The sequence below is a fragment of the Peromyscus leucopus genome, chromosome 20 (genome assembly GCF_004664715.2).
Source record: "Peromyscus leucopus breed LL Stock chromosome 20, UCI_PerLeu_2.1, whole genome shotgun sequence".
Lineage (NCBI taxonomy): Eukaryota > Metazoa > Chordata > Mammalia > Rodentia > Cricetidae > Peromyscus > Peromyscus leucopus.
In genome coordinates this window covers 30,420,337-30,448,008 of record NC_051080.1, presented here as the reverse complement: position 1 = coordinate 30,448,008, position 27,672 = coordinate 30,420,337, and the positions used below count along the sequence as shown (strand labels likewise).

At 41.5% G+C, this 27,672-nt stretch overlaps 1 protein-coding gene across 26 annotated transcripts in view; it reads left to right on the top strand.

Moving 5' to 3' along the window:
* The window catches only part of Ptk2 (protein tyrosine kinase 2), a 221,195-nt gene that overhangs the window by 147,748 nt on the left and 45,775 nt on the right, over nt 1-27,672 (top strand). For 16 of the 26 annotated variants that reach the window (XM_028886014.2, XM_037197525.1, XM_037197524.1 and 13 more), the window contains 9 exons: nt 1,786-1,842; nt 3,275-3,295; nt 4,321-4,418; nt 11,941-12,025; nt 13,357-13,457; nt 15,380-15,495; nt 17,084-17,184; nt 19,833-19,922; nt 22,533-22,737. In XM_028886014.2, coding sequence (XP_028741847.1) covers nt 1,786-1,842; nt 3,275-3,295; nt 4,321-4,418; nt 11,941-12,025; nt 13,357-13,457; nt 15,380-15,495; nt 17,084-17,184; nt 19,833-19,922; nt 22,533-22,737 — 874 coding nt within the window. The remainder of the gene's footprint in view (nt 1-1,785; nt 1,843-3,274; nt 3,296-4,320; nt 4,419-11,940; nt 12,026-13,356; nt 13,458-15,379; nt 15,496-17,083; nt 17,185-19,832; nt 19,923-22,532; nt 22,738-27,672) is intronic. The other 10 variants (XM_037197544.1, XM_037197543.1, XM_037197542.1 and 7 more) reach the window with 1 other exon arrangement.

The following is a 27,672-nucleotide window of genomic DNA, read 5'->3' as shown; positions in this document are numbered from 1 at the left end:
CTCCAGGATCTGATGCCCTTTTCTGACCTCTGTGGGCACCAGGCATGTATATGGTATGCAGACATACACATAACATTTTTAAAAATTAAGCTGGGCTGTGGTGGCACATGCCTTTAATCCTAGCATTAGAGAGGCAGAGGCAGGCAGAGCTCTGTAAGTTTGATGCCAGCCTGGTCTAGAGAGCAAGTTTCAGGACAGCCAAGGCTGCACAGAGAAACCCTGTCTCAAAACAAACAAACAAACAAATAAATAAATAGTGAAAATTTCTTTAGGAAAAGCTGAGCGTGGTGGTGCATGCCATTAATTCCAGCAGAGGCAGGTGGATCTACATAAGTTTGAGGCCAGCCTGGTCTACAAAGCAAGATCCAGTACAGCCAGGGCTACACAGAAAAACCCTGTCTCAGAAAACAAAACAAAACAAAAACTTTGTCTTTAATTCTATACATACAATGCTTATAAACATATGAAAATAGTATATTCACCTGGCATCTAGGAATTAGGAGAGTTGATTTTTTGATGGTGTTTTTTCCCCCAGCCAGACTTTTTTTCTTTTCTATTTTAAAAAATTTTTAATCCCTTTTGGTGCTTACTATACTAAACTGAATTTAAAAAACTGCTTTCTTCCCTTTAGAGAAGTGGTTCTCAGTCTTCCAAATGCTGCAACCCTCTAATACAGTTCCTCATGTTTTGGTGATTCCAACCATAAAATTATTTTGTTGCTACTTCATTATGTAATTTTGTTACTGTTACGAATTGTAATATAGATATCTGATATGTGACCCCTGTCGGGGTGGTGACTCACAGGTTGAGAACCACTGCTGTAGAGGTTTGGTGGCAGTGATTATCCTGTGTAGTGCATGCAGTAGCTAACATCCTCACCACTGGAAAGGGTGTGCTTCTGGAGGTCCCTTGACTTTTGATTTCAATGAGGCACAAGAGTAGTGCACTTGTAGCCCCTGGGGTTTGGGGTAGGTGTCAAGCCAGCTCTCTGAGAGATTTACCAGCAGCTTGGCAGATCCACTCAACTGCCTTCACAGCACTGGTGTTGCTCAGAAGTGGCAGTTTTCTCCACATGAGTGTTCTTTTAACTTTCCCAGGATTATCATGGTGGGTTAAGTTGCTGCATTTATCAGAGGAATTAGTGAAAGTATCCACCTTATCTAAAAAATAGTTTAGTATGCTGTTTGTTGTTCTTATTCTTTTTATCAGATCTTTTGCCTGGGTAAAAAGGTACCAAAAGATAAATTGCTGGAATGTGGGTTTCTTAACCCAGAATAAATGCAATAAATCAGCCCAGTATAGTCTCCTCAGAAATTGGATCACTGTATGTTCTCTGAGGAGAAGCTCACAGTTGTCTTGTAGGATAAATGGAGCAAACTGGACTTTGAAGACACCTGTCTCACTTGTGAACTCCCATCAGGCCACAGCGTGGTTCAGATGTGCATTTGGTGCAGTCGAGGGAGAGCTCTAGGCTAAACAGACATCTTCTTTGAATTCTGTAGTGCTTAATTCACATCTTCTTGGTTTTCATAAGAACTATTAGCCTGTTTGCCTTCTGATAAACACGTGCGTGTGATGATGTAAACAAGTGTTTATGATGACATATTTGGCTACAATGACCCTTTTCTTTTCATAGTTACATGTGAGCAAAATCTGAATCCTAGTATTCTGAGGAGAACATTTGCACAGTGTGGGTTTGGGGCACAGAATCCTTCTGTTTGAAATTATGTTGAAGGCCAAGTGGTCAAGCATTTGAATCCGCCTATCCTCTCTGTTTTCTTCCAGAGACAGATGACTATGCCGAGATCATCGATGAGGAAGATACATACACCATGCCCTCGAGTGAGTAGGCTGCTTCTCACAATGAGAAGCTTTAGAGCACATCTTTCATCTGAGCACCTAACAGAAATGTTCCTTCAACTTTTAGGTAGAAGTCTGTATGCCTAGCTTAAAGTCAGAAGCCTGGGGGCTGGAGAGATGGCTCAGCGATTATAGCACTCGCTGCTCTTCCAGAGGACCTGGGTTCAATTCCCAACAACCACATGGCAGCTTACAACTGTCTGTAACTCTAGTTCCAGAGGATCTGGCATCCTCACATATGCAGGCAAAACACCAATGCACATAGAATAAAAATATATAATTTTTTTTAAAGTTAGAAGCCTAAAATGTAGATACCAGAAATAATTTCATTCAATTAATTGTAGAATTTTTGTGATCTCATTTTCTGGTTCTGTGATAATATAGCCTTCATTGATTATTTTGCCTTTATAGAAAATGAGTATTATTTTGAGCTTGAATGTACATATGCTGACATTGAGTGGTGTATTACTTTAAGTTCAAAAGTGTGTTTGCATTGAGTGGCTTGCTTTTCTCCTTCAATTTTCGTTATTGCCATTCACTAGTGGACACTAGCCCTCCATTCAAGCAGCATACTGGGAGGAGCTTGCAAAGAACAGGACAGCACAGCACAGAACCCTTGATGACCTATTCCAGCTTGGAAATACCAACATCCTCTTTTTTTCCCAGTGACTGTGCACCTTATTGGTGGAGGAAAATCTGCATACCCCAGACCCTGCCTGAGAGTATATTTTCCCTATATTTTGAATTGGATAAGTCCTTGACTTGTCACTTGAGTATACAAATCAATTGGTTAATTAATTAAATTCCACATCTAGGCTTTAAAAATTAACTTGAAGTCCAAATGACCTGATTTCATGTATTTCAGAAGAAGTAGATTCTATAATCTTGTGGAATATTTTTAAAGTGTTCTCCTTTGGATTTTCTGTATGCAATCGGGAGACATTACCAAAATAAAGAGACAACAGGCAGGCCTCTGAGGCTTGTTCTTCCCTGCGCATGTCTACCTGCCTTTCAAGAGTCCCTTTAACATCTGGGCAGGAGCTGAGATGCGGTACATAGATTTGGGTTGCCAATAGCAACTTGGAAAATCAGTTCAACTTGGTTTTGCCATTTTGACTAGCCTTTAGTCATTTCTTCAGAGAATCTACATTTGTGTTTTTGTTACTTACAATAGATTAGGAAATGCAAACATCTCTTATCCAGAATTTATGATTTACAGATTTAAATGCCTTCGAGTTAACTCAAAGACGTTTAGTTGTTATATGTGTTTTGTTCCTTTTTTATTCATCCTGCTTAAAATAATTAAGTAAATACTATTGAAATGTATTCTCCAAGTTTGTTGTTGTTAACCTAATTGCTATTAGCAGTTTCTAAGGTCTTCCACTTTTTTTTCCCTCTCTTAATTGCAATACAGAAAGCTATGGAATAGATGAAGGTAACAGGATCCTTTGACATAACTGCATTTGCTTGCAATTGCCACCATGGAGTGATGCGGGTGTTTCCGTTTCAGTTAATATGTTTTCAAACTTGTCATTGGTTTACTCATACTGTTAAATCAGTGGAATTATTAGCTAAATCGATTTTAAAGAGGAAGGAAAACAGCTGTCTAAAACTTGGGTGATCTGTCGGATTTAGTTGTCTGACCCAGGAGTCTGTTGGCTGTTGTGTTGGTGATGCCACAGTTGGAACACATGCAGGGTGGCATGGGGTGATTCTCATGCTTGAAGCAGCCCAAGACTGAGTAACTAATCCAACTGAGTTTGGTTTTTCTGTGTTCCTAGCGGATATTTTATTTCCATGTGCCTAACCAGCCTACTAAATAACTCAGTATAACTCATGATTTTGGAACATATACTCTCAAACATTTGTGCTGGTGTATTCAATTCAAAGTCATCTAATTTTGAAATTAGTTTCTAGAAACTGCCTCTTTAAACTCTTTTAGCTCCATAAATAATCTAGAGATAGGATTATAATGAAGTGGAAAACTCTTAAACTTTTAAGATGTAGTTTACTCGTAACAGTTTAATATTGCTTCAATACTTAGAGTTTCAGTTATTTAAAAATAATTGCTTTAAATAATTTTTATATCCTTCATATATTAATACCTAAACCAATAGCAATTATTAATTAAGCATATAATTCAGTATTTAGAGCAATTATTTAGAAAATTATATGATGCCAAATAAATCAGAGATTCCTAAGCCCATTATGGGCTAAAAAAAAAAACCTACCTTCAGCCAAACTCATTGTTTGGTAGTTCTGCTAATACCATAACTGATTGCTGATAGTCTTCAAGATAATGTTTAAGAGAGTTCCACTCTTTCAAACTTTTATTTAATGTTGATATTTTGCAAATGAAAAAGTATTCATGAATAATAATTAGATAAATGTATGTATCTTGCTGTACCCACATTGGAATTCTGTGCCAGTTAATATTTATGTGTGGATCCTGTTTTGCAGCCAGGGATTATGAGATTCAGAGGGAAAGAATAGAACTTGGACGCTGTATTGGAGAAGGTCAGTTTGGAGATGTACATCAAGGCGTGTACCTGAGCCCAGTAAGTCCTTATGACTATCAGAAATCAAGACTGATTTTTGTTTAAGTGTATAAAGCTAGTGTTTACCACAGTTATAGAACTCTTTGTTCACCTCAAAAACTTAATTCCTATCAGCAGATACAGTTCATGCTACACATCCCTCCCTAGCCTCTGGCAGCCTCTTGTTTTCTTTCTGCTTCTCGGTTGCCTCTCAGTTTCCCTGTTGAGGGAACTGTTTCATATAAATGGAATCATACAGTATGCTGTCTTCTTCCTCTTCGTTGCCTTATAATATTCCTTTGTATAGATATACCACCTTTTACTTAAACTTTTTAAAAATTATTTATTTTATGTGTATGAATGCTTTGCCTGCATGTGTGTGCACCATGTACTTTACTGGTGTCTAAGGAAGTCAAAAGAGGGTGTTGAATCCCCTAGAACTGGAATTTCAGGCAGTTGTGAGCTGCCCTGTGGGAGCTGGAAATTGAAACTGGGTCCTCTGGGAAAGCAGCAAGTGCTATTAACCAGTGAGCCATCACTCCATGTTCCATTTATCTATTCTCTACTTACTGAACATCTAGGTTGTTTATACTGTTTGGTTATTAAGTGCTGCTATTGAACATTGATATGTGGAGCTTCCTCATATAGTAGCTAAAGAAACTTTTTTGTTTGTTTGTTTGATTTTTGAGATGGAGTTTTGCTATGTAACAGTCCTGGTTGTCCTGGAACTTACTTTGTAGTCCAGGCTGTCCTTGAACTCACAGAGATCCACCTGCCTTTGCCTCCCACGTGATGGGATTAAAACTGTGTGCCACTACCGCCTGGCGAAGAAACTTTTAGAAATGAATATTGATAGATACACAGAGATGGCTGTGATAATATCATGACAGCACAGGTAATTGGCTGTTGTGACACCCCTTGGTGTGGGAACTTGAGAGATGCGTCTCCATAGCTGCCCTTTTCAGTACTCCTTACTCAGATATAAGGGAGTGCTCCTTGCTTGTTACATCATGTCGTTGGAGGTTCCACTTCTGATGCCTTCCCTCTGAGGGTTAAGAAGAATCACACAAGTAAGGTATTCAGCCACATGTGGCAAAAACATGTTTTTCCATAGAGGCACATGAATAACAACAGCTGAAGTAAACTCTATCCACTACACCTGGGAGGAACACGAAAACACATTCCAAGAACAATTCTGTGATTTGAAGAAACAGAGGTCACAAGATTTGTCTTGTTTTCTTGGAGTTTTCTCACAGGCACGCAGAATTCTCACATAGCTCTATTCTTGGACTGTGTCCCGACATTATATTATACAATTTTCCTTTTTTCTTTCAAATATATATACATATATACATATATATGCATATATATATGAGTATGTATATGTATGTATATATATAAGTATGTATGTATGTATTTTTTTTTCATTGTCTTAACTGCCTTTTGAGGATAAAATATGCAAAAGGGAGCCTGGGTCTTAACTGGGTAGAAGACCTAAGTTTAGGTATAGCTCTGCCTGACTGAGATGATAGGAAATGAGGCTCATGGATTTCTGTTACTAAATCAGGTCGTCTGTCTTTTCCTTTTGCAGCTCCTGATAAGTAAATTTCCAGACTTGTTATTCATTACTCTCACACAGAGTTGGTGAACTCCCTCCCTGTCATCCCCCAAATCCCCTTTTGTTTTCCTTTCTGTGCTGTTAGAGTTTGGACCTAGTGACTTGTGCATGTTAGGGAAATGCTATACTCTTGAGCTACATCCCCAGCCATAATTTTCTTTTTATAAATCAGTCTGTCTTGGATATGGCAGTCCTATGTCCTCAGTCTAGCATTTACTGTAATTGCAATGTGAATTGCTGTGCTCAGAACAATAGCAAGAACCACCTTCTTTTGAATCCCTTTCTGATGTATGTTGCAACAGGAAAGAGAGCTTGAGTGTAGCAGATGGGACTGGGCACCAGAGATCCAAGTGGAAAGCTGGACCTGAAGCCTTCAGGAAAGAGAATTGGACATTGTGAGATCCCATCTTGCATTTTAAAAATGTCTTCCTACTTTATTCAGAGTTGTGGCAGAGAGTGTTGTAGCAAGGTGGCAGTGGCTGCCTGGGATGCTCTAGTGAACAACTTTAGTGGGATGTGTGCTGTGTATTGGCACAGCAGGACCTGCTCCTAAACTGTTGGATATAAGGGTAAGGGAAACAAAAGTTCCAAAGCTTCATCAAGATGTCTTCCTTAAACAGCTATGACTATGGTTTCATCTCAGAGATGAAAAAGACTGTGGAACACACAGCTTTGACAATCTTCTCTAGAGACACAGTATAGGGTCTGTGTAGAGAGATACAAGTTTAGGAATTAGCTTCTATAATGATGGAAGCTGTCAAGTCCCAAGACCTCAGGTTAGCAGACTCAGAAGAACTGATGGTGTGGTCCAAAGTCCAAAAGTGGAGAAAGTAGAGACTAGTGGGTCTAAGTCCAGAAAACAATAAATATCTCAGTTCCCACTTCTTTGTGGGAGTCTTCAGGCTGAGGCCCACACATTGGAAAGGGCAGTTCACAACCTGAATGTTAACTCATTGGTGAACCAGGTATGGAGGCACACACCTACCATCCCAGCCCTAAGGAAGCAAGGCAGCATTGTGAGATCAAGTCAGCCTAGTCACATAACAAAATGAAACCTTCCCTCCCTCCCTCCCTCCTTTCCTCCTCCCCCCCCACCAAAAAAAAATTAAACTTATCGAAACAATCTCACAGAAAAATATTGGCTCATGTCTTACTCCCTCATGCCCTGTTCAAAAGGGCACATAAAATTCACCCTCATCATGTGCTGTCTAAAGTTCTCTTTAGATCATGCCACCTTAAAAATAACTTTGTGCCTTCAAGTGGACTCAGGAAGTGAGTGGCTCCGCTCTGTGAGTCTAGGCTTACAGAAAAAGTAAGGACAAAAGGTGCCAGTTGAAGGTCAGCACGTCAGTATCATAAAGTCCTAAGGCACACGGTAAATTAGTTAAGTGCTTGAGAATAGTTATCTGAGGGCTGAATCCTGGTGTCCCTGTAGGTAGAGTTTTCCTATCTGGGCAGCCACTTCTCAGATAACCACAGAAGACTCTTATTATTAATTATAAAAGCTGGGCTGATAGCTCAGACTTATTACTACTAACTAGCTCTTACAACTTAAATTAACCCATTTCTATTAATTTATATATTGCCACTTGGCTCGTGGCTTTACTTGTCCTCCAGCATGTCTTGTTCCTTCTGTGACCCTGGCAACACCTCTGACTCTGCCCTTTTTCCCATTATTCTCAGTTTTGCTTTCCTGCCTAACTTTATCCTGTTCAGCTGTTGGCCAGTCAGCTTTCTTAAACCAAGCACAGTGACAAATCTTCACAGTGTACAAAAGCATTATTCCATAGCATTTCCCCCTTTTTGTGTAATTAAATAGGAAGGTTTTAACTTTAACATAGTAAGATTATATATAGTAAAAACAGTTATCATGTAAGAATTACAGTTAAAATATTCAGTCTTTTGTATTTGGCAAAATTAGAGAAAATACTCTATTTTCTATCTTGATGAGTCTAAAGTTTTATACCTAATTTGCTTTCTATCATAACTAAAGAAAAACTATAAGTTTAACTATTTAGTCTCTAACTCCATCAAAGACCCCAAAAGGATGAAATGTTACCTAATGGCAGAGACATTGGGCTTCCTAGACAGTCATACAAAGTTCCTCTGCAACGTTGAGGCATCCAACTCTGGCATCTAGCATATCTGAGAGACTTTACTCTGAAGCAGAAAATTTTGCAGGACTGTCCTACCTTGTCTTGACAAAGTTTGGTAGTCACCTTTCTTGTGTCCTGCTGGTCCAGTTTGGACAATAACTGTCAGCAATTGAGGAAAGGACAGTTTCTTTGCCCATATGGTAGCTTTTGCCATAAAGAAAGTAAACTCTATACAGAATTTCTTCTCTGCTCATCATCTTCTCTAAAGTAGATTGGTGCTGCCAGGAGCAGTCTCACTGTCATGAAAAGACTTAGATTATTAAACATATTAAATGCCATATTCTGTAGGTCTTTGAAGTGTTTGAAGACCATCTATCTATTTAAATTTATCTGTGGATGACCTTGAAAACATACCTAACATGACTATAAGTTTGACTATTACAGATGACTATTAATCTGTATTTCTTAATTATATGTTATATTTTTAAATGAGCTGTGTAAACACAATACTTAAGAGTAGAAATATACATAAAGTATAGCAACATTACAAGTATGGAAATGTGGTATGCACAAGTCAGTTACAGGTGATTTTTTTTGCTTTATATTTAAGTAGGTAAAATACATATTTTGCGTCTTGTAGTTCTTCTAGGTTTAATATTTTTTTTAATGTCTGTAGGCAGGATTTCAGGGGGTTTTCCCTGATCATACCTGATTTTCTTTAACCCACAATGATTCTCCAGCTTCTTGTTTCCAGTGGAAATAAAAGCATAACCTCTCTCCCAAAGCAGCATATCCTTTGACTTCCATTTTGAAGTTAAGACATTTTTTAAATATATAGATTGGTTTAATCCAGCACTTTTCATAATCTAGTGTGTCTTTGCAGTTATCATTTGTTTATTAGCAGTCAAAAATTTCAAAGACAGCACAATAACATAGGATCCAGACTCTGTATCTCTCATCTTTACATGGCTTATTATATTTTTTATTACCCTATATCTTTTTTTAAGGACTTTGCTATTTTTAAACTGTATTTTTTTTTCTGTGACTGTTTATACCTGCTCTTTTCTCTCCCAAGCCTGTGTATATTTTTAAACACATGGTAACCTGTTTAGAGTTTTTTTTCCATCTGACTCTCTCTTTATTGTGTATCTGTAATCTTTTTCTGACCAAATGAGTCTTTAACCTGTGAAGTGGTGTGGCTAGAACCAAATTCTCTGTTTTGATGGCTGGCTCCGCCCCATTTGGCTCCCTAAGAGATGAACTTCATGGCAGAAGTACCATCTCGAGAAATCACCCCAATTCTGGAGAGTACTGCCACCTGCTGCTCATAAATCCCATTTAAGTGTTTGGTAGCAAGACCTGTTAAAAGAGCTGAGCAGTTTTTGCCACTAGCACTAAGTCAGGAAGCAGTCTCTTACAGGAGCTGCTCCTCTGCTTGCCGCTAACAGTGTCTACACGAGAAAAATCAGTTACCAAGAAGACAAGTTTGACTCCATTTTTATGTGTTTAGAATCCTTTTTTAAGCTTTGTCAGGTCTTATATGGAAATTCCAACCCCACATTGGAACACCATTTGTAGGAGGAAGTTTCTATCCTGCCAGCAGTTCCCAAATAAACACATTGAGGCTTATATTAATTATAAATGCTCAGTTGATAGCTCAGGCTTATTACTACCTAGCTCTTACAACTTAAATTAACCTATTTCTATTAATCTGTGTATTGCCATGTGGCTCGTGGCTTTAACCTGTCCTCCAGCATGTCCCAACACTGAAAAGGCATGAAGCCATCGTTTTTCCTCAGCTCTCTGAGTACAGTCCTTGCTGCTTGTAACTGATGTTTTTGGTGACTATGAATTGCCCCAGTTGACTTTTTAAGCAGCTGCCCTTCTACCAGCATGGCTTGGCACCTACTATGCCTTCTGACAGCTGTTGACTCATGTTCAGCATACAGGTCCTGGGTCTCACTAGTCCATTCTCAAGAAGAAGATAGCATAGCCCAGTGGGAAACCTACAAGGATCACAGAAGTGCTCAGAGCTGGCTGAGGAAACCAAACACAGACCACACAGCCCCAGAGGAGACCAGATAGCACAGTTCTCTTCACATCTAGCTGCTTTTAGGAAGCAAGGGGTTGTAGAAGAATTCAAAGAAGGATTCACAGATGCATTATACCGTGGTCTTTGTCCTGAGGTGTGCCTGTGCCTGGGTTATTAATCCACATTTCATAGGATGATGACAGGAGTTAAGCAGTAGAGACAATGGGACTGAGGTGACTTGGCATTTGTAAAGCCCCTTCTGCTCCACTTTCCTCCTCTCTTTTCTGCTTTGCTTAGTGACAGAGGTGAGGCATATTACAGTAAGGTGAACAAATGATTTTGGCAAATACAATGTCTGCCCATGCTCATACATACTGTGTCCTTGATTCTCTTAAAATTACAGACCATTTCTTCCCTTGTGTTCCTTTTATCTCTAAAGCTCTTTCCCTTGAACCTGTTGAAGACAAACTTTGACTTTTAGAACTACACATTTTCTTGGGTTTTCTCCTGTTCTGTGGGTTATACCTTTGTAGTTTCCTTTACCATTTTCTCTTCTTTCTCTGACTTTCCCATTGCTGTGGAGGTGTAAAGCACAGTCCTGACCTGTAGTCTCTTCTAGTGATGCATAGTCCCAAAGATTGAACTGTCCTAAAGCCTCTGGTGTCTCAACAATGTCCCAGCTTATCACTTTTAGAGACCATCAACTTCTGATTTCTCCTTCCATATTATTAGTTTCTCTGGTCAACACCTGAATTCACTCTCCTAGCACTCAAGGGGCACCTTTGCCCAACTTTGAGAAAAAAAATCCAGATGCCGAGTCCTCCTCTCATCTCCACTGCTGCCCACTGCTCAGGCCACCATAGCTAGTCACCTAGTTTTCACCAGTAACCACCTATGCCATTCTCCATGCCTGACCTCAACTTCTATACCATCTCTCAGCAGCAGATGGAGCCAGAGTGCCCCTTCTAAACCCAAATGATCAGAACCCAGGTTTAGTTAGGCATGGTGGCTCATGCTTACAATCTCAGCATTGGAGAGGCTGCTGCAAGAGTGCTGCTAATTTGAGACTACCCTCCCCAGTCCCACCCCACTCCATCCTATGTTCCCGTCTTGGTGTTTCTGACCTTACACACTCTGCTGCTGTAACCTTGGTGCAGCACTCCCACCCCCAATTCCTTTGAGCTGCATGTTCACCATTCCTTCAGTAACATGTCACTTCCCCATTTCACCATGACTAGCTCCCTCTTCTCAGGATCTTTGTCTTCCTCTCATCTGTTCAGTGAAGTGTTCCTTGTACAGCTGCCACTACTTTGTCCCCCATGTCCTGCCTAATCTATTCTTGTCTTCTAAAATGCTGTTCTAACACATTGTAAAATGACTGACTTTATCGTTGGTATTTCACACTGGAATGCCAGCTGACCCAAAGCAGGGACCCTTGCATCTGTTTTTCACTGGTGTGCTTTGAGAACCTAGAACATTACTACCATAGCACACACATACTTAGCATCTGGTACATGCCTAAGAGATTGCCTGTGGCATTTCACATACATGTCCATTTACTCTGGAATTTCATACAGAATATTTTTAACTCTGATTTTATAGTTCCCATTCTGTCTGACCACAAATCCACAGTTAGAAAACAAACAGCGTGTGTGTGTGTGTGTGTGTGTGTGTGTGTGTGAGAGAGAGAGAGAGAGAGAGAGAGAGAGAGAGAGAGAGAGAGAGAGAGAGAGAGAGGTGTACTAATACAGAGAATTTTTTGCATGTATGTGTGATTCTATAATTTCCCCAACACAGGAGAATCCAGCTTTGGCTGTTGCAATCAAAACATGTAAAAACTGTACTTCGGACAGCGTGAGAGAGAAGTTCCTTCAAGAAGCCTGTAAGTTCATTGAAACTTTTGTGGAACTCCTTTTGACTTTTTGCCTGAATCCAGCTGTCTTACAAGAGAGATACTTTCACTTTATAGGACATTATTACTCACCTTTCAAATTAATGATCAGATCTGACAGATTTCCATAGGCAGACAGACATGTTTGCATGTAGAGGAAGATGGTACATTCTCTTTATTGTTTGCTTCCTGTAGCATTCAGCATCGTTGTGCTGGAGTTGGTGCTTGTGCATAAGTGTCTCTAACCCAGATCCTGCCAGGCCCCATGAGTACAGTGGTAACCAAGACAACACAGTTCTGTCCTGATGGAGCCCATAAGCTACAGATGAGTCAGGATCATGACTAGCTTCCTGCCCTACAGATTCAGACAGAAGCCCTAGGAGAGGCTTCCTGTGACAGCTTCCTGGGTGACTTTATCTAGAAGTGATTCTCCCTACCACCCCCAGCCCTCTGGCCTAGGTGTGTACATTCTGGTTGTGAGGCTGTCTCAGATGAGCTGTGCGTTATGGACCCTCTCTCCTGAAAGGACAGTGGTGGTTCATAACCACCTGCAGGTCCAGCTCCAGAGACTCTGTCTTCCTCTTCTGGCCTTTATGGGCAAATGCACTCACATGTGCATGCTGACTCATAGACAGATACATTTGCTGTTACAGTATTTCCTTGCTTGATATCCTTTTGTTTTTGCTTTTGTTTTTTCCATTTTAGCAGTCTGAAGTCCTTTGTTTCTATGGCCACTGAACTGGTTGCCTTTAACTGGTTGTACTTGGAGGTTGTTTTCAAGTTCTGTAACTCTTAAGGTTAGCTTTTGTTATGATGCTAGAGAGTTGTAGAAATTCTGAATGGTTATGGGCCATACATAGGTATGTGTGTGTGTGTAGTACATTTTGGGTCCTCTTGGGCTCAGTCAGGTGGTCAAGCCCTATGATTTCTGTGAACATCACTTGGCATAGGTCCCTCCTGATAAAAGTGCTGCAGCCAGATAGCATCTAGTGTTTCTCTTTCACACAATTCCTCACTGCTGTGTGGGAATTGGTCTTCTTAGGGCCCTAAGAGCAGCCATTTACACTCTGGTAAACAAGACCACAAGATAGAAGTCCCTGTGGTTGCCTGTTGGGTGTAGCTTTAGAACCCCCTTTCACCTTATTTTCTCCCCAGAATGGATTTTATCTTGTGCCCTGATAGTGCCATGTGCCTTTTTCATGCCAACTTTCATTGATATACAACTGGGATTGACTTGTGGTATTGAGCACAAAATTTTTATGGATTCAGCCTTGTGTGTGAAGTGAGCTAGGAGATTAACTGGAGACCACTTTCCTCCTCAGTAACAATGCGTCAGTTTGACCATCCTCACATCGTGAAGCTGATTGGAGTCATTACAGAGAATCCTGTCTGGATAATCATGGAGTTGTGCACGCTTGGAGAGGTACCAAGACCCCAGGCTGTCTAGCCATGGTGGTAACAGCCTTGTACCTGCTGTGTGATATCCCTCAGTTGCATAACATAAATATACAGGTTACATCATTGAGGATTATGTATGCTTTTCCATTCAGAAGCTGTGGTATAAATGTCTTCTTTATTGAACTGGTCCAGGTAGTATACATCTGTAGTCTCCCCTTTTTGAAGAGGGTTAATCACATGACCCCAGGAATTTGAGGCCAATCCAGACAATATAGTATGAGAGCCCCATCCATCTTCAGCATAAAATGAAATAAAATCTTCACCTTTATATTCCCAGAAGGTTCCCTCCTTAGCAGTTTCTTTCCCATCTAGGTGTGTTATTGGAACAGGTGGCAGCAGATAACCAGGTAGTTCTCCTCTTATGGCTCTGCCTGAAGAACTAGCCCAGTAACTTGAGGATGAAGGAAACAGTGCTACATCTAATCAGCTTCCTAATCCTTTTGAGAATTCACTTGTAGTTTTTCAGACTCACCTATTACTACTCAGTTTCTGTGAAAACTATGAGTAACAGAGTGTCTTTGGCCCTGTTTGATGTTCTCCAAAACATGGAAACTAATTAGTCATCACCTTCACCTGGAACACAGTGGGATGGAAAGCTTGCTAGAAAAGCAGATCCTCAGATCCTGAGCTCCACCCAGGTTGCTGAGTCAGACTTTTTTTTTTTTTTTTTTTTTTTGAGACAGGGTTTGTTTGTGGAGCCCTGGGCCAGCCTGTAGATCAACCTGGCCTCAATGGCCTTGAACTCACAGAGATCTGTCTGCCTCTGCCTCCCAAGTGCTGGGATTAAAACCATATGCCACCACCACTTGGCCTGACTCAAACACTCTCTCACTCTCTCTAAGATTTGTTTATTAAGTATACAATGTTCTACCTGAATGCCAGAAGAGGGCACCAGATCTCATTATAGATGGTTGTGAGCCACCATGTAGTTGCTGGGATTGAACTCAGGACCTCTGGAAGAGCAGCCAGTGTTCTTAACCTCTGAGCCATCCCTCCAGCCCCTGAGTCAAACTCTTTACTAGGCAGAGAGGTAACCAGCATTCATTTTACATCTTCCCTTTGCCTTCTCTGTGTCCGTAGTTCCAAATCAGCTGGAGGGTAATGTATGGTTTTGGTTTACAGGTATTTTTTCATACTTTTGCTTTTGAGGAGTTTGCTAATACTGTTGCTAAATGCTTCCTTTTTATTTACTGATTTTTTTTTTTTTTTTTTTTAGAAATTGGGGTGTTGATAAAATCCTGTATTATAGCATCTAGCTTCATGAATGGTGTCAGTGATAAGACTGACTCCCAGTGGGAGAAACACCCAGTGTGTCACCATTTTAGGTTTCTGTATCAAAACCATGGGTGAGGAAAGACCCTAAAACACTCCCTGAAGCACAGCACGAAGCAGTAGGGGCAGATGGAGCCACCATGTGCTTGCAGTAGTAACTGTTCTTTCACTATCTGGGTATTACTGTTTAGCAGTGTTTTACAGCATACTTTTTCTCTTCCTCAGGCCCACCTTTTATGTGTTTTAGAAATTTGTCTATTCATAAAAATTCTAGTTTCTAAATGGATTTCAAATGAATAATAATTGTTTTATCATTACTAAAGAAAAACTAAAGTATAATACAATCCATTTAGAAAGCTGGGCATGTTGGTACATGCCTTTAATCCTACTCAGCAGGCAGAGGCGGGGTGATATCTATTCGTTGGAAGCCAGCCAAGTTTAACCATAGAATTCCAGGCTAGCCAGGGTTACATACATAGCAAGACCCTGTCTCCTTTAAAAAAAAAAAAATTATTTGGAAACCTTTACAGCGTAGTTGAGTGTATCTTTTGTGCTCTTAATAGCTATACTCTGTCTCTGATTACTTCTTTTTTGTCTTGGCCATTGTTTCAAAAGCTAAGGTCATTTTTGCAAGTAAGAAAATACAGCTTGGATCTGGCATCTTTGATCCTATATGCCTATCAGCTTAGTACAGCACTCGCGTATCTGGAGAGCAAAAGATTTGTTCACAGGTAAGGCATTCATGAAGCTGCTGCATTGCCTACTGATAGGGGTAAGCAGTTCTAGAGTGTATTAACTTTTCTTATCCCTGACAGAAACAACTTCAGGAAGGAAGGATTTATTTGGGCTCCTGGTTTCGGGGGGTTCTGGCCATTGTTGTGGGGAAAGAATGGCAGTAGAAGCCGTTCTGTCTGTAGTGTCAGGAACTAGCCTGGAACCAACCAACCAAGGCCTGCCTTAGTGATCTTCTGCCAGTTAGGTCCCATCTCCAAACGTTCCACAAACTCCCAAAACAATACCACCATCAGTTGGGAACCAGGTGTTTAAACACACGTGCCAGTGGAGGCCATTTCAGCACCAAATGATTAACAGTGAGAAACAAGGAAGGAAGTTACTTTCTGCACCCCACACAAGATGTTTGTATATCATTTACGCCTACTCTTCAGTCATTAAAAAGTCATGGTGCTGCTGGGTGGTGGTGGCATATGCCTTTATCCCAGCATTTGGGAAGCAAAAGCAGGCAAATCTCTTATGAATTTGAGGCCAGCCTGGTCTACAGAGCTAGTTCTAGGTCAACCAAGGTTACACAAAGAAACCCTGTCTCGAACCCCACCCCCAACCCCCATAAAAAAGTGATGATGTTGAGCCAGCCTCCGTGCTACATGCCTTTAATCTGAGTACTTGGGAGCCTCTGCCTCTGTAAGTTCAAGGCCAGCCTAATCTACTTAGTGAAACTGTTTTGAGGGGATGGGTGGAGGGGGAGTCAAAGTGTATTATGTCCTTTCACAGGGGAAGGGCCATGGCTTGTTAGCAGACAAAAGATTTTCATTAGCCAGGCATGGTGGATCTCACATTTAATCCCAGCACCTGAGAGGTTGATTCGAGGGGAGTTGAGTGGATTCTAGGCCAGCCCAGGCTGTAGTGAGACTGTCTCAGCCTGCCCCTGCAAGCACTCCCTCTGTCCCTTTTCTTGTATGATGCTTTCAAGATATATGTTCCTTCCCCAAACATAATCCAGAGCCTGTGCTTATGAAACAGTAAATGTGTGGAAGTGGCCCCAAAGCTGACCTGAGACTTTGCAGAATGTTTAAATATTATGAGTGACATTTGATATCATTCTTCAGAATGCTACTTAGAATTTGCAGCTTTGGGTTGGAACACAAGTGAAAGTCCCTATAATGTGTTTTCTAAGGATCACAGCAGAGTTACTGTTTTGATGTCCAGTATTACAGCAGATCGCATCATAAAAATTATTCAGAAAAAAATGCTTGCAGGGAATTCTGTTTATGGAGATCTTCAGTTATGCTGACCATGTATCTACTGCTTGTCAGTATAATGCCATCACTGTGTGAGTTTATCAAGGTGATAAGTATTTTCAGTGTTTGAGAAAATATTTTTTGTCATTCATACGGATCATCAACTCATTCTTATAAATATCCTCTAGAAGAAATACATTAAAAAATGCAACAATTTATGAATCCCTTTATGTTGTGTATAAGCCATCTTTCCAAATAACCTACCTATATATCTGTATGTAATAATCATGAGTTGATGGCATTTGTTGTTGCTGTGCTTACTGTCCCCAATTTTCTTTATCAGGGACATTGCTGCTCGAAATGTTCTGGTGTCCTCAAATGATTGTGTAAAATTAGGAGACTTTGGATTATCCCGATATATGGAAGACAGTACTTACTATAAAGGTGAGAGACAAGGGCAACTACTGGGAAATAGGCTATGAATCGTTGATTTTTGGATTTTGTTTGGGGAAGAGTTGGTTTTTTGACAGGGTCTCATTTTGTAGCCAGGACTGGTCTCACATTGTAATCCTGTGCTTCAGCCTCCCAAATGCTGGAATTACAGGTATAAACAAACACACCAAGATTCTAATGCATGGTGTGTCAGAATGTGTTTTACTGAAGTCCAAGGCCAGTTTAGTAGAGGAAGGATGGCCTTGTCAGCCAGTGGTGCTTGGATCTTTTGGACAATCTTAACCCAGACCTCACCTCAAAATAACTCAGAACCGCCTAAGACTTAGTTATGAAGGCATGCAACTATATAATTTAGAAGAAACAACCTAGCAACCCCTCTGGAATCTGGAGTTAAGCTGAGGCCTATAGACATGCTATCAAAAACAAAGGTATATTAAAAGATAAACTTGGTAGATCAAACCATGTTGAAATTTACCATGTTTGGTCTGTAAAGGATGAATGACAAAGTACAGAACAGGAGAAAATATTTGCTATGCATATGTGTGACAAATACTAGTCTCCAGAAAATAGGAAGAGCTCTTGAATGTAAACAAGGCATTTTAAATCTGAGCAAAACTCTGAGTATACATAGTAGACTGGAGAGACTAGATGGGTGGCAGGTGAGTACACAAAGATTGTTCATGGTCTTAACCACTAGGAAAATGAAAGTTCAAGCCCTATGAGATAGGACTGCACACTCATCAGAATTGCTAAAAGAAAAAGTAGTACCAATACTTAGTGGGGACACAGATGTAGAGAAACTCATTATTCATAACTTGCTGACAAGAATGAAAAGGTGTAGAACTGATCACACAGCTCCCAGTATGACACAGCAGTTTCCTCATGGGCAGTGATGCCAGAGAAATAAGACCTGGGTTCACATCAAACCTCAAATGCTAATGCAGCTCAGTGATGGGCTGCCTCCCTAGCATATGGGAGGCCCTGGTCTGATTCCCAGCTCTCACTAACCCCAACTCCCTTCAGTTCAGATTAGAGTTCTCTACCAAGTAGACCTGACACATCATGAACTGTTTGTATTTTGACAGTGATCCTTTAACATAAGAAAGTAGTTTGGTGATTTTAAACTACATTTTTCACTATTTTGAAATACATTTCATGTCCAGTCCAAATCTTAAACTAGTCTGAGTCCTAAAATTTCACTATAAAACTAAATTCCAAGTTCCTTTGTATGAGGACCAAGATTTTACATCATTTGAACATTTAAGATAGTTAGCTGTCAAATCCATATAAATTTCTTAAAATGGTCAGTGTATATAACCCCTAAAGATTTGGGACTTCTCAAAATGCTCCCTTCCTGAGAATTGAAGGTCTGCAGAGAGGTTTGCTGCTTACAGAGGAAGGCCTTTAGAGCTTGTGCTTGTTCCTACCTGCTCTGTGCTCCCCACCATGTTTCTCCTCTCTTTATGGGACAGTTGGCCTATTCTTTATCTGTTACTCCTGGTACCACATCTAATTATGCTTCTTTGCCTGCCTTCAAGAATGAGATTCCTTTGAGAAAAGGTACTCTGTGTTCAACTCAGCAACTGGAGAATTAGTGAGGTTGTGCCTCATCTCTCATAGGAAAGAATGTTTTCAGGGTTGCTTTGATACATTTGTTTTTCATCCATTGCTTCTTCCTGTTCTGCACATATTGATGAAGGTGTCATCAATCCTGATCCTCCATTGATTCCAGCTTTGTTTATTCACCTCTTTGCTAAAGTTTATAACTCCACATTAGTCCTGGAGATGATTTTGTAGCCATTCATGGCAAGCACAGGGCTGTAAAACCTTTGAGCTTTCCCAGACTGTACATTTCCATGTGAGGTCTGAGTTCTTTCTGAGCTAGAGGACTTGGTCAGGAGGCACAGCATAACTCCAGCTTCTGTTAGTAGAGTAACCCCAGGCAGTGCGTTTGAGCCCTCTTTATAAAGAATAGAACCCCTGAACACAATTTATTTTAGGATTTAAGTTTTAATCTCTACAAGATGTGTTTATATGTATTTCCTGGGAGCACAGGGTCTGTTTCTGGGCCAGCTTGGAAGAGCACAACTTGCCCAGCAGGAGTGGAATGTATATTCTTTTTTTTTTTTTTTTTTTTTTTGGTTTTTTGAGACAGGGTTTCTCTGTGTAGCTTTGCGCCTTTCCTGGGGCTCACTTGGTAGCCCAGGCTGACCTCGAACTCACAGAGATCCGCCTGCCTCTGCCTCCCAAGTGCTGGGATTAAAGGCGTGCGCCACCAACGCCCGGCTGGAATGTATATTCTTTACATGGGGCATTTGTAGAGCAAGGATCCCAACTGCAGGTGAATGAACTCCAGTATACTATGAAGCCCTGTGTAATGGGCTGTGTGTTGTTACCACCATTCACAGATTCTTCCTCAAATGAAGAGGGGAAAGGCATTCAAGTTTTCTGTCTCTACCCCATGCTAGCCACTTCTCAACTCTCAAAGCACCAAGTAAATGAGTCAGTCTCCCAAAGAAATGGATGCCTATGGGTCAGAGCTGATGCTTTTTTATTTTGATGCTGAAAATCTTGGCTAGCTCTGTTAGGTACTCAAGCAGCTAACAAAGAAAATTCATTTTCTAAAATTAATCTTCTAGCTTCCAAAGGAAAATTGCCTATTAAATGGATGGCTCCAGAGTCAATCAATTTTCGACGTTTTACCTCAGCTAGTGACGTGTGGATGTTTGGTGAGTATTTTTTTTTTTTAATACACTTTGCTGTATTGTGCAAAATAAAGCTAGCATCATCTCTTCAGAATGAGCATCTCTTGTCGGATGCTGTTGCAGCATCCTCTGTGATCAGTATGGTCTCTTGTCATGCTCCTGCTCTTCTCTGCCTTCCTCAGAAGGAACAGCTGCTTGTTTCCCTCTTCCTATTCTCTGTCATGCTCTCCTACTGTTCCCAGCATGTAGGTTCTTCTGGCTCTGTGAGACACTGCTGGCCCAGAGTATCTGTACTTCTGTCTCTTGCCCTGAAGCTGCCTGTCTCCAGGCTTAGGAGCTGGTCCTTCATCTCCTGTGACTTGGCCTTCAAACACACCCCTCCCTCCTTGCTCTGTGGGCTGTATTGTATTGAAAGTGTGGTCTGCTTACCACGTCTGTGATTTTAGTGACTGACTCTTCTTACTGTCTCCACAACTGTCTTTCCTGATGTTGGTCTCTCTGCCAGGAATACCTCATTCTTACACCCTCTTCTCCAGCTGCACCCCATCTAACTTAATGTACCCCTTTTTAGGAAGCTTCACATAGCAGGTGTCTCTCTGTATTCTGCTTTTCCTTTTGTCACTGATATTCATGATATGTGGCTCTTGTGGGTAGTCTCTGTAAAGTGTGAAACTGCTCTAGAGGAGAAATAGAATTAAGTTTATTAAACTTCTATAAATAAAATTAAAGTCATAGATATCAAATAAGCATTCTTACTTTTTCTTCTGTCTCAGTGCTATTGCTGTGAATCCATTTAGTTCTTCAGCAGGGTTAGCAAGGCTCTAGGTCCAGTCAGTTCAGGTTCAAGTTGGACTTGGCTGTACAAACCACAAGGCAAGATGCTCATCTTCTCAGGGCACTCTGCTTCATAATTTAACTGCCCATTTCTGCACATTTTAGCATTTTTGGAATATCTTAAGATTTTAGAGTTGGTATTCATTGGGACTTTTTAGTTTTTAGTTTTTCAAGACAGGGTTTCTCTGTGTAGTTTTGGTGCCTGTCCTGGTTCTCGCTCTGTAGACCAGGCTGGCCTTGAACTCATAGAGATCTCCCTGGCTCTTCCTCCTGAGTGCTGGGATTAAAGGTGTGTGCCACCATCGCCCAGCAGGACATTTTAAAGCAGCTGTACTTTCTGTCTTCATGTAGACTTTGTCAGTTTAAGTTGTATTGTTACTTTCAATGTATGATTGTTTTTAAAAGCGTTCTTTTGGTAAGAATAAAATCTAAATAGTAAGAAAAGATTATCGCATAGCTACACTGGCAGTGTTTTTCCATTTTGTCATATAAAAGAGTAGTGTTTACTATTTATAATCAGTGGTATCATAGATTTGTTTTTTGTTTTTTAAAGATCTATTTATTTATTATGTATACAGAAGAGGGCACCAGATCTCATTACAGATGGTTGTGAGCCACCATGTGGGTGTTGGGAATTGAACTCAGGACCTCTGAAAAAGCAGTCTGTGCTCTTAACCTCTGAGCCATCTCTCCAGTCCCCATAGATTTGTTTTTTAGCTATTTTGGATTTTTGGTTTTTCGAGTGTATAACCCTGGCTATCGTGGAACTTGCTGATAATACTGTATTGGTCCCCAGTGAGGAACAACTTTGTAGCAGCATGTTACTTTTGTCAGGGACTCTTTAGAACTTTATTTCTGTGAACTAAATTTGGGGCAAATTTCAGAATCTGGTTATAGTGAGCACATAATATTACTTGCCTCCTTAGAGACCAACTTCACTCTGCCCAGTCTGTACCCTCCTCCCAGGGCATCATTTGTAAACATGTGCTTGAGCATAGAAGTAGATGTAAAAGAATCATAACTTCCCTGGGTGAGACATAGGGAAGGTTCCTTAGAATTGGCCCATCCAGAAGGTACAAGATGTCAGGAGGGCTAGAATACAGAGTGACATTGGTGGGATGCTAAGAAAAGACCTGCACCCCACTCCCCTGTATTATGTCGATATTTCATGCCATCATTGTTAGTGTTAGTGCTGTTAGGTTTGTTCACTTGTTTAGAAGATAAGTTCTTTGGTGAATAAAAAGATCATCATCTTGATTCCCAGGGTTAGAGAGTAGGTGCACCTTCTGAGGTCTAGTCATGGCCTTGAGATGATGATGTGTAAACAAGATGATAATACCCATTTGCACCTTGGTGAAGAATCTAAGCTTTCTTGAGCTCAAGACTTAAACATAGGACTTCTTTGTTAAGTGACTGTAGTTAAAATCAGGATGGTCCTAAGTTGGTGGTGGAGCAGGTCTAAAAAAAAATCACTGGGGGTTTGTTTTTTGTTTTCTGTGGTTTTTTTTTTTGTTTTGGTTTGTTTTTTGTTTGTTTGTTTTTTATGGTACAGTAGTCACTGGTGGACTACTTGCTAATCCAGAATTTTCAGAAATAAGCCACTGAGAAATTTCTGACTCTTATGTTGTTCTTCATGCCATATGAATTAGTTGCTCTCCTCCTATGTTTGGGCGCTGACTGAATGCCACCATCTTTTAGGCGAGTTGCCCAGATCTGCCAGCTGCCTAACTGGTCCCTGTAGCCTGGACCTTTCTCTTTGGGTGCTGAGCTCACTGCACTGTTTTCGTTCCCACTCCACAGGTGTGTGTATGTGGGAGATACTGATGCATGGCGTGAAGCCTTTTCAAGGAGTGAAGAACAATGATGTGATCGGTCGAATTGAGAATGGGGAAAGATTACCAATGCCTCCAAATTGTCCTCCCACCCTCTACAGCCTTATGACGAAATGCTGGGCCTATGACCCCAGCAGGCGACCCAGGTTTACTGAACTTAAAGCTCAGCTCAGGTAGGAGTGGGGCGGCGAGGGCCGGGGCGGGGGCAGGTTGCTGCTTCTCCTCCTCTGCATCATAGCTCTAAGATGGTTATATCTAAGTTGGAACTGCTTCTTCTGGATTTGATTTGTATGTCTTGTTACTTTACTAGAGCTATTAGTGAATTAGATCTTCAGTTCTTACTGAAGCTCTGATTACAGTTCAGTTCTTTCCCCTAGCTTCTGACTTAGCAGGGCTTTATCAAACCTGTCATTATTTTGACCCAACTTGCATCTCCAATCTCTTCTCACATAATCCCTCCCTGGCACTTTGTGCACCAGCTACATCTGACTGTTTTATAATTCTCCTGCTGTGGCTCAAGACCTTTCCACATGCTGTATTCTTGGTCTCCCTTTGCTACTTGATTACCTCCTGTTCAGTCTTCAGAATCTAGCTGAGATGTAACCTCCTCCCATAAACCTCCGTCACCAACCCCACCTCCCCAAGAGAGAGCTCTTACTTTGATACCTTTGAGATCTTCTGCTGCTGTGTTTAAAACATCTATTGTTTGTTCAGGAATTCTGTGCCAGGAGCTGGTAGGCATCAGGTCTCTAGGAGTTTCCAGGCCTCTGGACACTCACACAGTAACCAGATTTGTGCTGAGACTACCTCAAAGAAGCATCTGCAGACACAGACCTGATGGCGTGTCTGTGTCCTTAGCATGACTCACCATGTCCTACACATTTCTACAGCTCGGTGATGGGGTTAGAACTGGGCACTGAGTGACTGAAAAAGAAGTTTGTTGAGTCTGTTTGGATGGAGCTAGCACTTTGATAAGACTGTGATTTAATATCATTTGCAGGCATGTGCAGCTTGACCACACAAATAGCACTTTGGCTTAGTATGTGCTGTCACCTTCTCTCACATTTAGGGGACTTCCCTGAGTTTAAGTTTATTTACTTGATGTATTTTTTCAAAAACATCCCCAATTATCATAGGCCAAAATGTTCATCTAACTACCTTCTTTGCCACTGCTGTAGGTCCTTAGAAGTTCAGTCTTTGAGGGAGGCTCCTTGTGGGAGTGTGTCAAGGAGGTCAGGCCCCATAGGAGAAGTAGGCAGTTTATACAGTGAGCAATGTTTGCCAAGAGCATTTGTATCCTCAACCTAGAGAGCTCAATAGCCCACTGAAGAAATAGTGGCAGTTGTGCTCATTTAGTGCAGTGAGGCCCCATTCCACAAGACCACTTCTGTCTTGGTCCCCTCAACTCACAGCCCTGGGTATGGTTCCCCACCCTGTGACAGCTCTATGCCGCCTTTCTGAGTTTCCTTCCACCTAAACCCTGAGTGACTGTTTTGTGGTCTATGTTGTCACTGTGACAGCTGCTTTGCTCAACAGTTGTGTTTGTTTGGCTGGTTGCTTTTTTCTCAACTTCTCTTCAGTCTTGACAGATCCTGGTCTTGAAATCTTACGCTTTCTGGTGGGAGATCCATTGCCCTCTCTGTACTCACATCTTTGCTGACTTTACTAGCCTGATGTTTCTGCCTTCTGACTACCCACTGTCTCCTTTCCTTACAGATATGAAGGAAATATATACTCCACCTCCTATACTTAGCCTGCCAGTTCCCTGCCCTACCTCCTCTGTGCTGTCTGTACTGTTTCCCACTGTCTGGTCTACTCATAGACTCCGCCTCCCCCTCTGTCTATAGCTTTGGGCTTGTCCTGGTTCTTACAAGTCCCAGATTTCCACTGTAAGTTGTCTACAAGACATCGTACTGTCCAAGAAGCAGAGCTGTGCCTTCTCTAAGCCAGCTTCTGTCCCATGCCCTCAGCTCCTTTTCATCTATCTGGCGCTAACTGGCTTAGTATAGCTTTCTAAGAAAGTAATGCTGCTGCTCAAGCACCTTCCACTGACTTCTTGTGGCCTTTTGTATCCAGGCAAAAGCTGAACGGATACATTTAGGACCTGAGAATATCTTTCTTGATCCCTTCCTCTCACCAAGGCTGAATTCTCTATACACATGAAATATCTCCTCTACCTGCAGAACCCTCTCTTTTTTCTTGGCTTCTGTCCCTGGCCCTTCTGTGACTGCTCAGCCTGTTCTTCAAGTCCTCATAGCTCTCTTGGGTTAGCCGTGCTCCAACCAGCTGCACCTGCACTGCTCAGATGCTGGGCATGGGGCACAGATGATGGAGCGCTTTCCTGCCCTCGAGGAGCTCACAGTCTAGTATGTCTCCTTCCTACTAGACTGAGGCTCCTTGAGGACAGGGATCGTCATACTCACCTCCCGCCAGGAGCACGGTGCACGCGTGCTCCCACTGTAGCCATGGCTGTCTTGTATGCAGGGAGCACATCTGCAGTCGAGTTGGACTTCACCTCTGGAACATTTATAGCAGGGCCAACATAAAGCATTTATAGTGTGTACTTTATAATACAGTTTATTGCTTGCATTTTCCATGAGCAATGTGCCACGATAATTAAATAAGTTCTGTTGTTGAAGTTTGCCTCATTTTTATTACATCCAAGGCTTTATTAAAGAAGCAGGTAGCCATTTGCTACACTGAGAAATCAAACATGTTGCCCAAATCTAGCCCCTCAAATACTTTCAAGCAACCTTTTGAGCAGATTCATCACTGCGTTGTCCATAACTGACCTGTGCATTCACTGTGACTGAGAGCTAAGAAAGGATACCTGCGGGTGCTTGTTAGCTCAAGGCTTAGCAGGGTTTCTTGGCCAGACTTTCTTGAGTGGGCCCTTGAGATCCAAGGAAGCTATCCTCTTTGTGTCCTTTTCCATGCTGTGAACCCATGGAGATGTGGAATGAGATTAGCTGTTGTTGGCATTTCTATAAGGTATGAACAGTTCCTCAATGGCAGTGTTTTAACGTGGTCAGTAAAATTTATCATATACTCCCAGCATTTTGTTGTTGTTTTGTGACTGGCAGATATAATATGCATTAAACATTTGTATTGGAAAAATCCTTCCTGTGCCAAGGAACCATAATAAATAGCTTTTGGAACTTTTGCTCAAAATGAGTATTTCCTAGCAATGACATCTTGGAATGAAACGTCTCTTCCACATAATAAAGAGCATCTGTGAGTGTGCTAGACTCATAACCAGTTCTTCAAGTCCTTTGTGGATAGTGAGGGCAATAGACACGCGAAACTACCAGTCTAGCTTTGTACCATAGCTTCTATGCACCCCCTGGCTTTTATTGATAGAGTAAACACACCAACACTGAGTTGAACAGTGACCAGTACATTTTCACAAATTGGACATGACTGGGAACAAATGCCCAAAGATTCAGTCTAGAGCGCCACCAGAGCTACCCTTCCCTGCCACTGTTCTAGTGGCTGCTTCTACCTGCTTTAACCTTCATGTTCAGGGAATCAATAAGCACATAAGGTTTATGGGTGGCCTCTTTTGCTTAAAGCTTAGCTGTGTGGTCATCTGTGGTATTCTGGTAGTCTTGTCCCCTCCCCCATGCCATTGTTACTGATGTGTAGAGTCCTGTTTTTGAATGATGAATGCACCATTGTTAATTTAACCATCTTGTTGATGGTGGAAGTTGGGGTGCTTTTCACTTGGGGGCTGAAAGACTAGTACCTCATGAACACAGCAGTGTTTGAACAGGAGGCTATGCTGTGTATGCTCACAAGCTTGAGGATGTATGTGTGCTCTGCACAGGTTGATATTGACAGTTTTCAAAGTGAACATACCACCTGTACTGCTCCCAGCAGTGAGCAGAACTTGATTTTAGTGGCATTAGTTGTTCTTTCAGGTTTTGTTCTGTTTTTTAACCTTTGGAAACTGTCACTTATTTCTGAGCAATCCCTATTCACACAAAGTAAGAGGATATAAGTGATGTGTAAAAACAGTTTACCAGGACTTCTGGGTTGTAAAGACCAAGTACCCACTGAGTAGGAGGTGTGTGTGTTCTGAGCTGCTGTCTGTAACTGAGCTCTTCAAAAAGAGCATCTGTAGTGAACTTCATAGTCATAACATCAAAACGTGACACTTATTGAGTACTTTGTGTTACCTTAACATTGTGCCACAAGCTGTTATTGCTGCCTTTGCCGAGGGAGTCAGCATTGTCCAGATAGTTTGTAAACCAAAAGATTAAAACTGTAATTAGGCTGGGCGGTGGTGGCTTAAGACTTTAATCCCAGCACTCAGGAAGCAGAGGGAGGTAGAACTCTGAGTTCAAGGCCAGCCTGGTCTACAAAGTGAGTTCTAGGATAGCCAGAACTATACAGAGAAACCCTGTCTCAACTTCTCCCCTCCCCGCAAACAAACAGACAGAAAACTGTAGTTAAGCACTTGACCTGAGCATTGGCTGCAACTAGGAGGCCATCAGAGGCCATTGGTGTTAGCAGTCCTACTACCTTGATATCGTATGGCTAGCAGGTGCTAAGGTGCTTTCTTTTCAGACCAGAGAGCGCTCAGTTGATGTTGAGGTTAAAGGAAGGCAGATGTTGCTGAGTGTCTTGCACTCGTGTCTTGCACAGTGAGTGTTAGAAGGCATGACAGCATCCCCTACTTTCAGGGTGTTTGCTGTGGGCTGTTTGTTTTCTTGGCAGTCTTAACTACGCTACATTTTCTTTCTCCAGCCCCATTAATCTCAGACAATGGGGCACAGATGTGGATGTTGATGGCAAAGTGGAGTAGTCTACAGAAGTGACTTCATGCAGGCTAGGAGCCTACTCTAAAGGCATGCTTTGTCCAGAGCCTTGGTTCCAGCTTGAGGCTACTGGGGATTTGGGCTTACAGTTGGGCTTTGGAGTCTTTGTATAGCTTTATGTTGTATAACTCTGTGCTCAGCTTTATCAGCTCTTGCCTTTGGAAGAGTCTTTTTGGTCTGGACTGCAACTTAGCTTGATGGCTTCAGGCAAAAAGTTCTTAAGTTTATTGTCTTGGTGTCATACCCACAAGACACCTCAGGAATTCACTGCCATCTTCACTTGGCCTG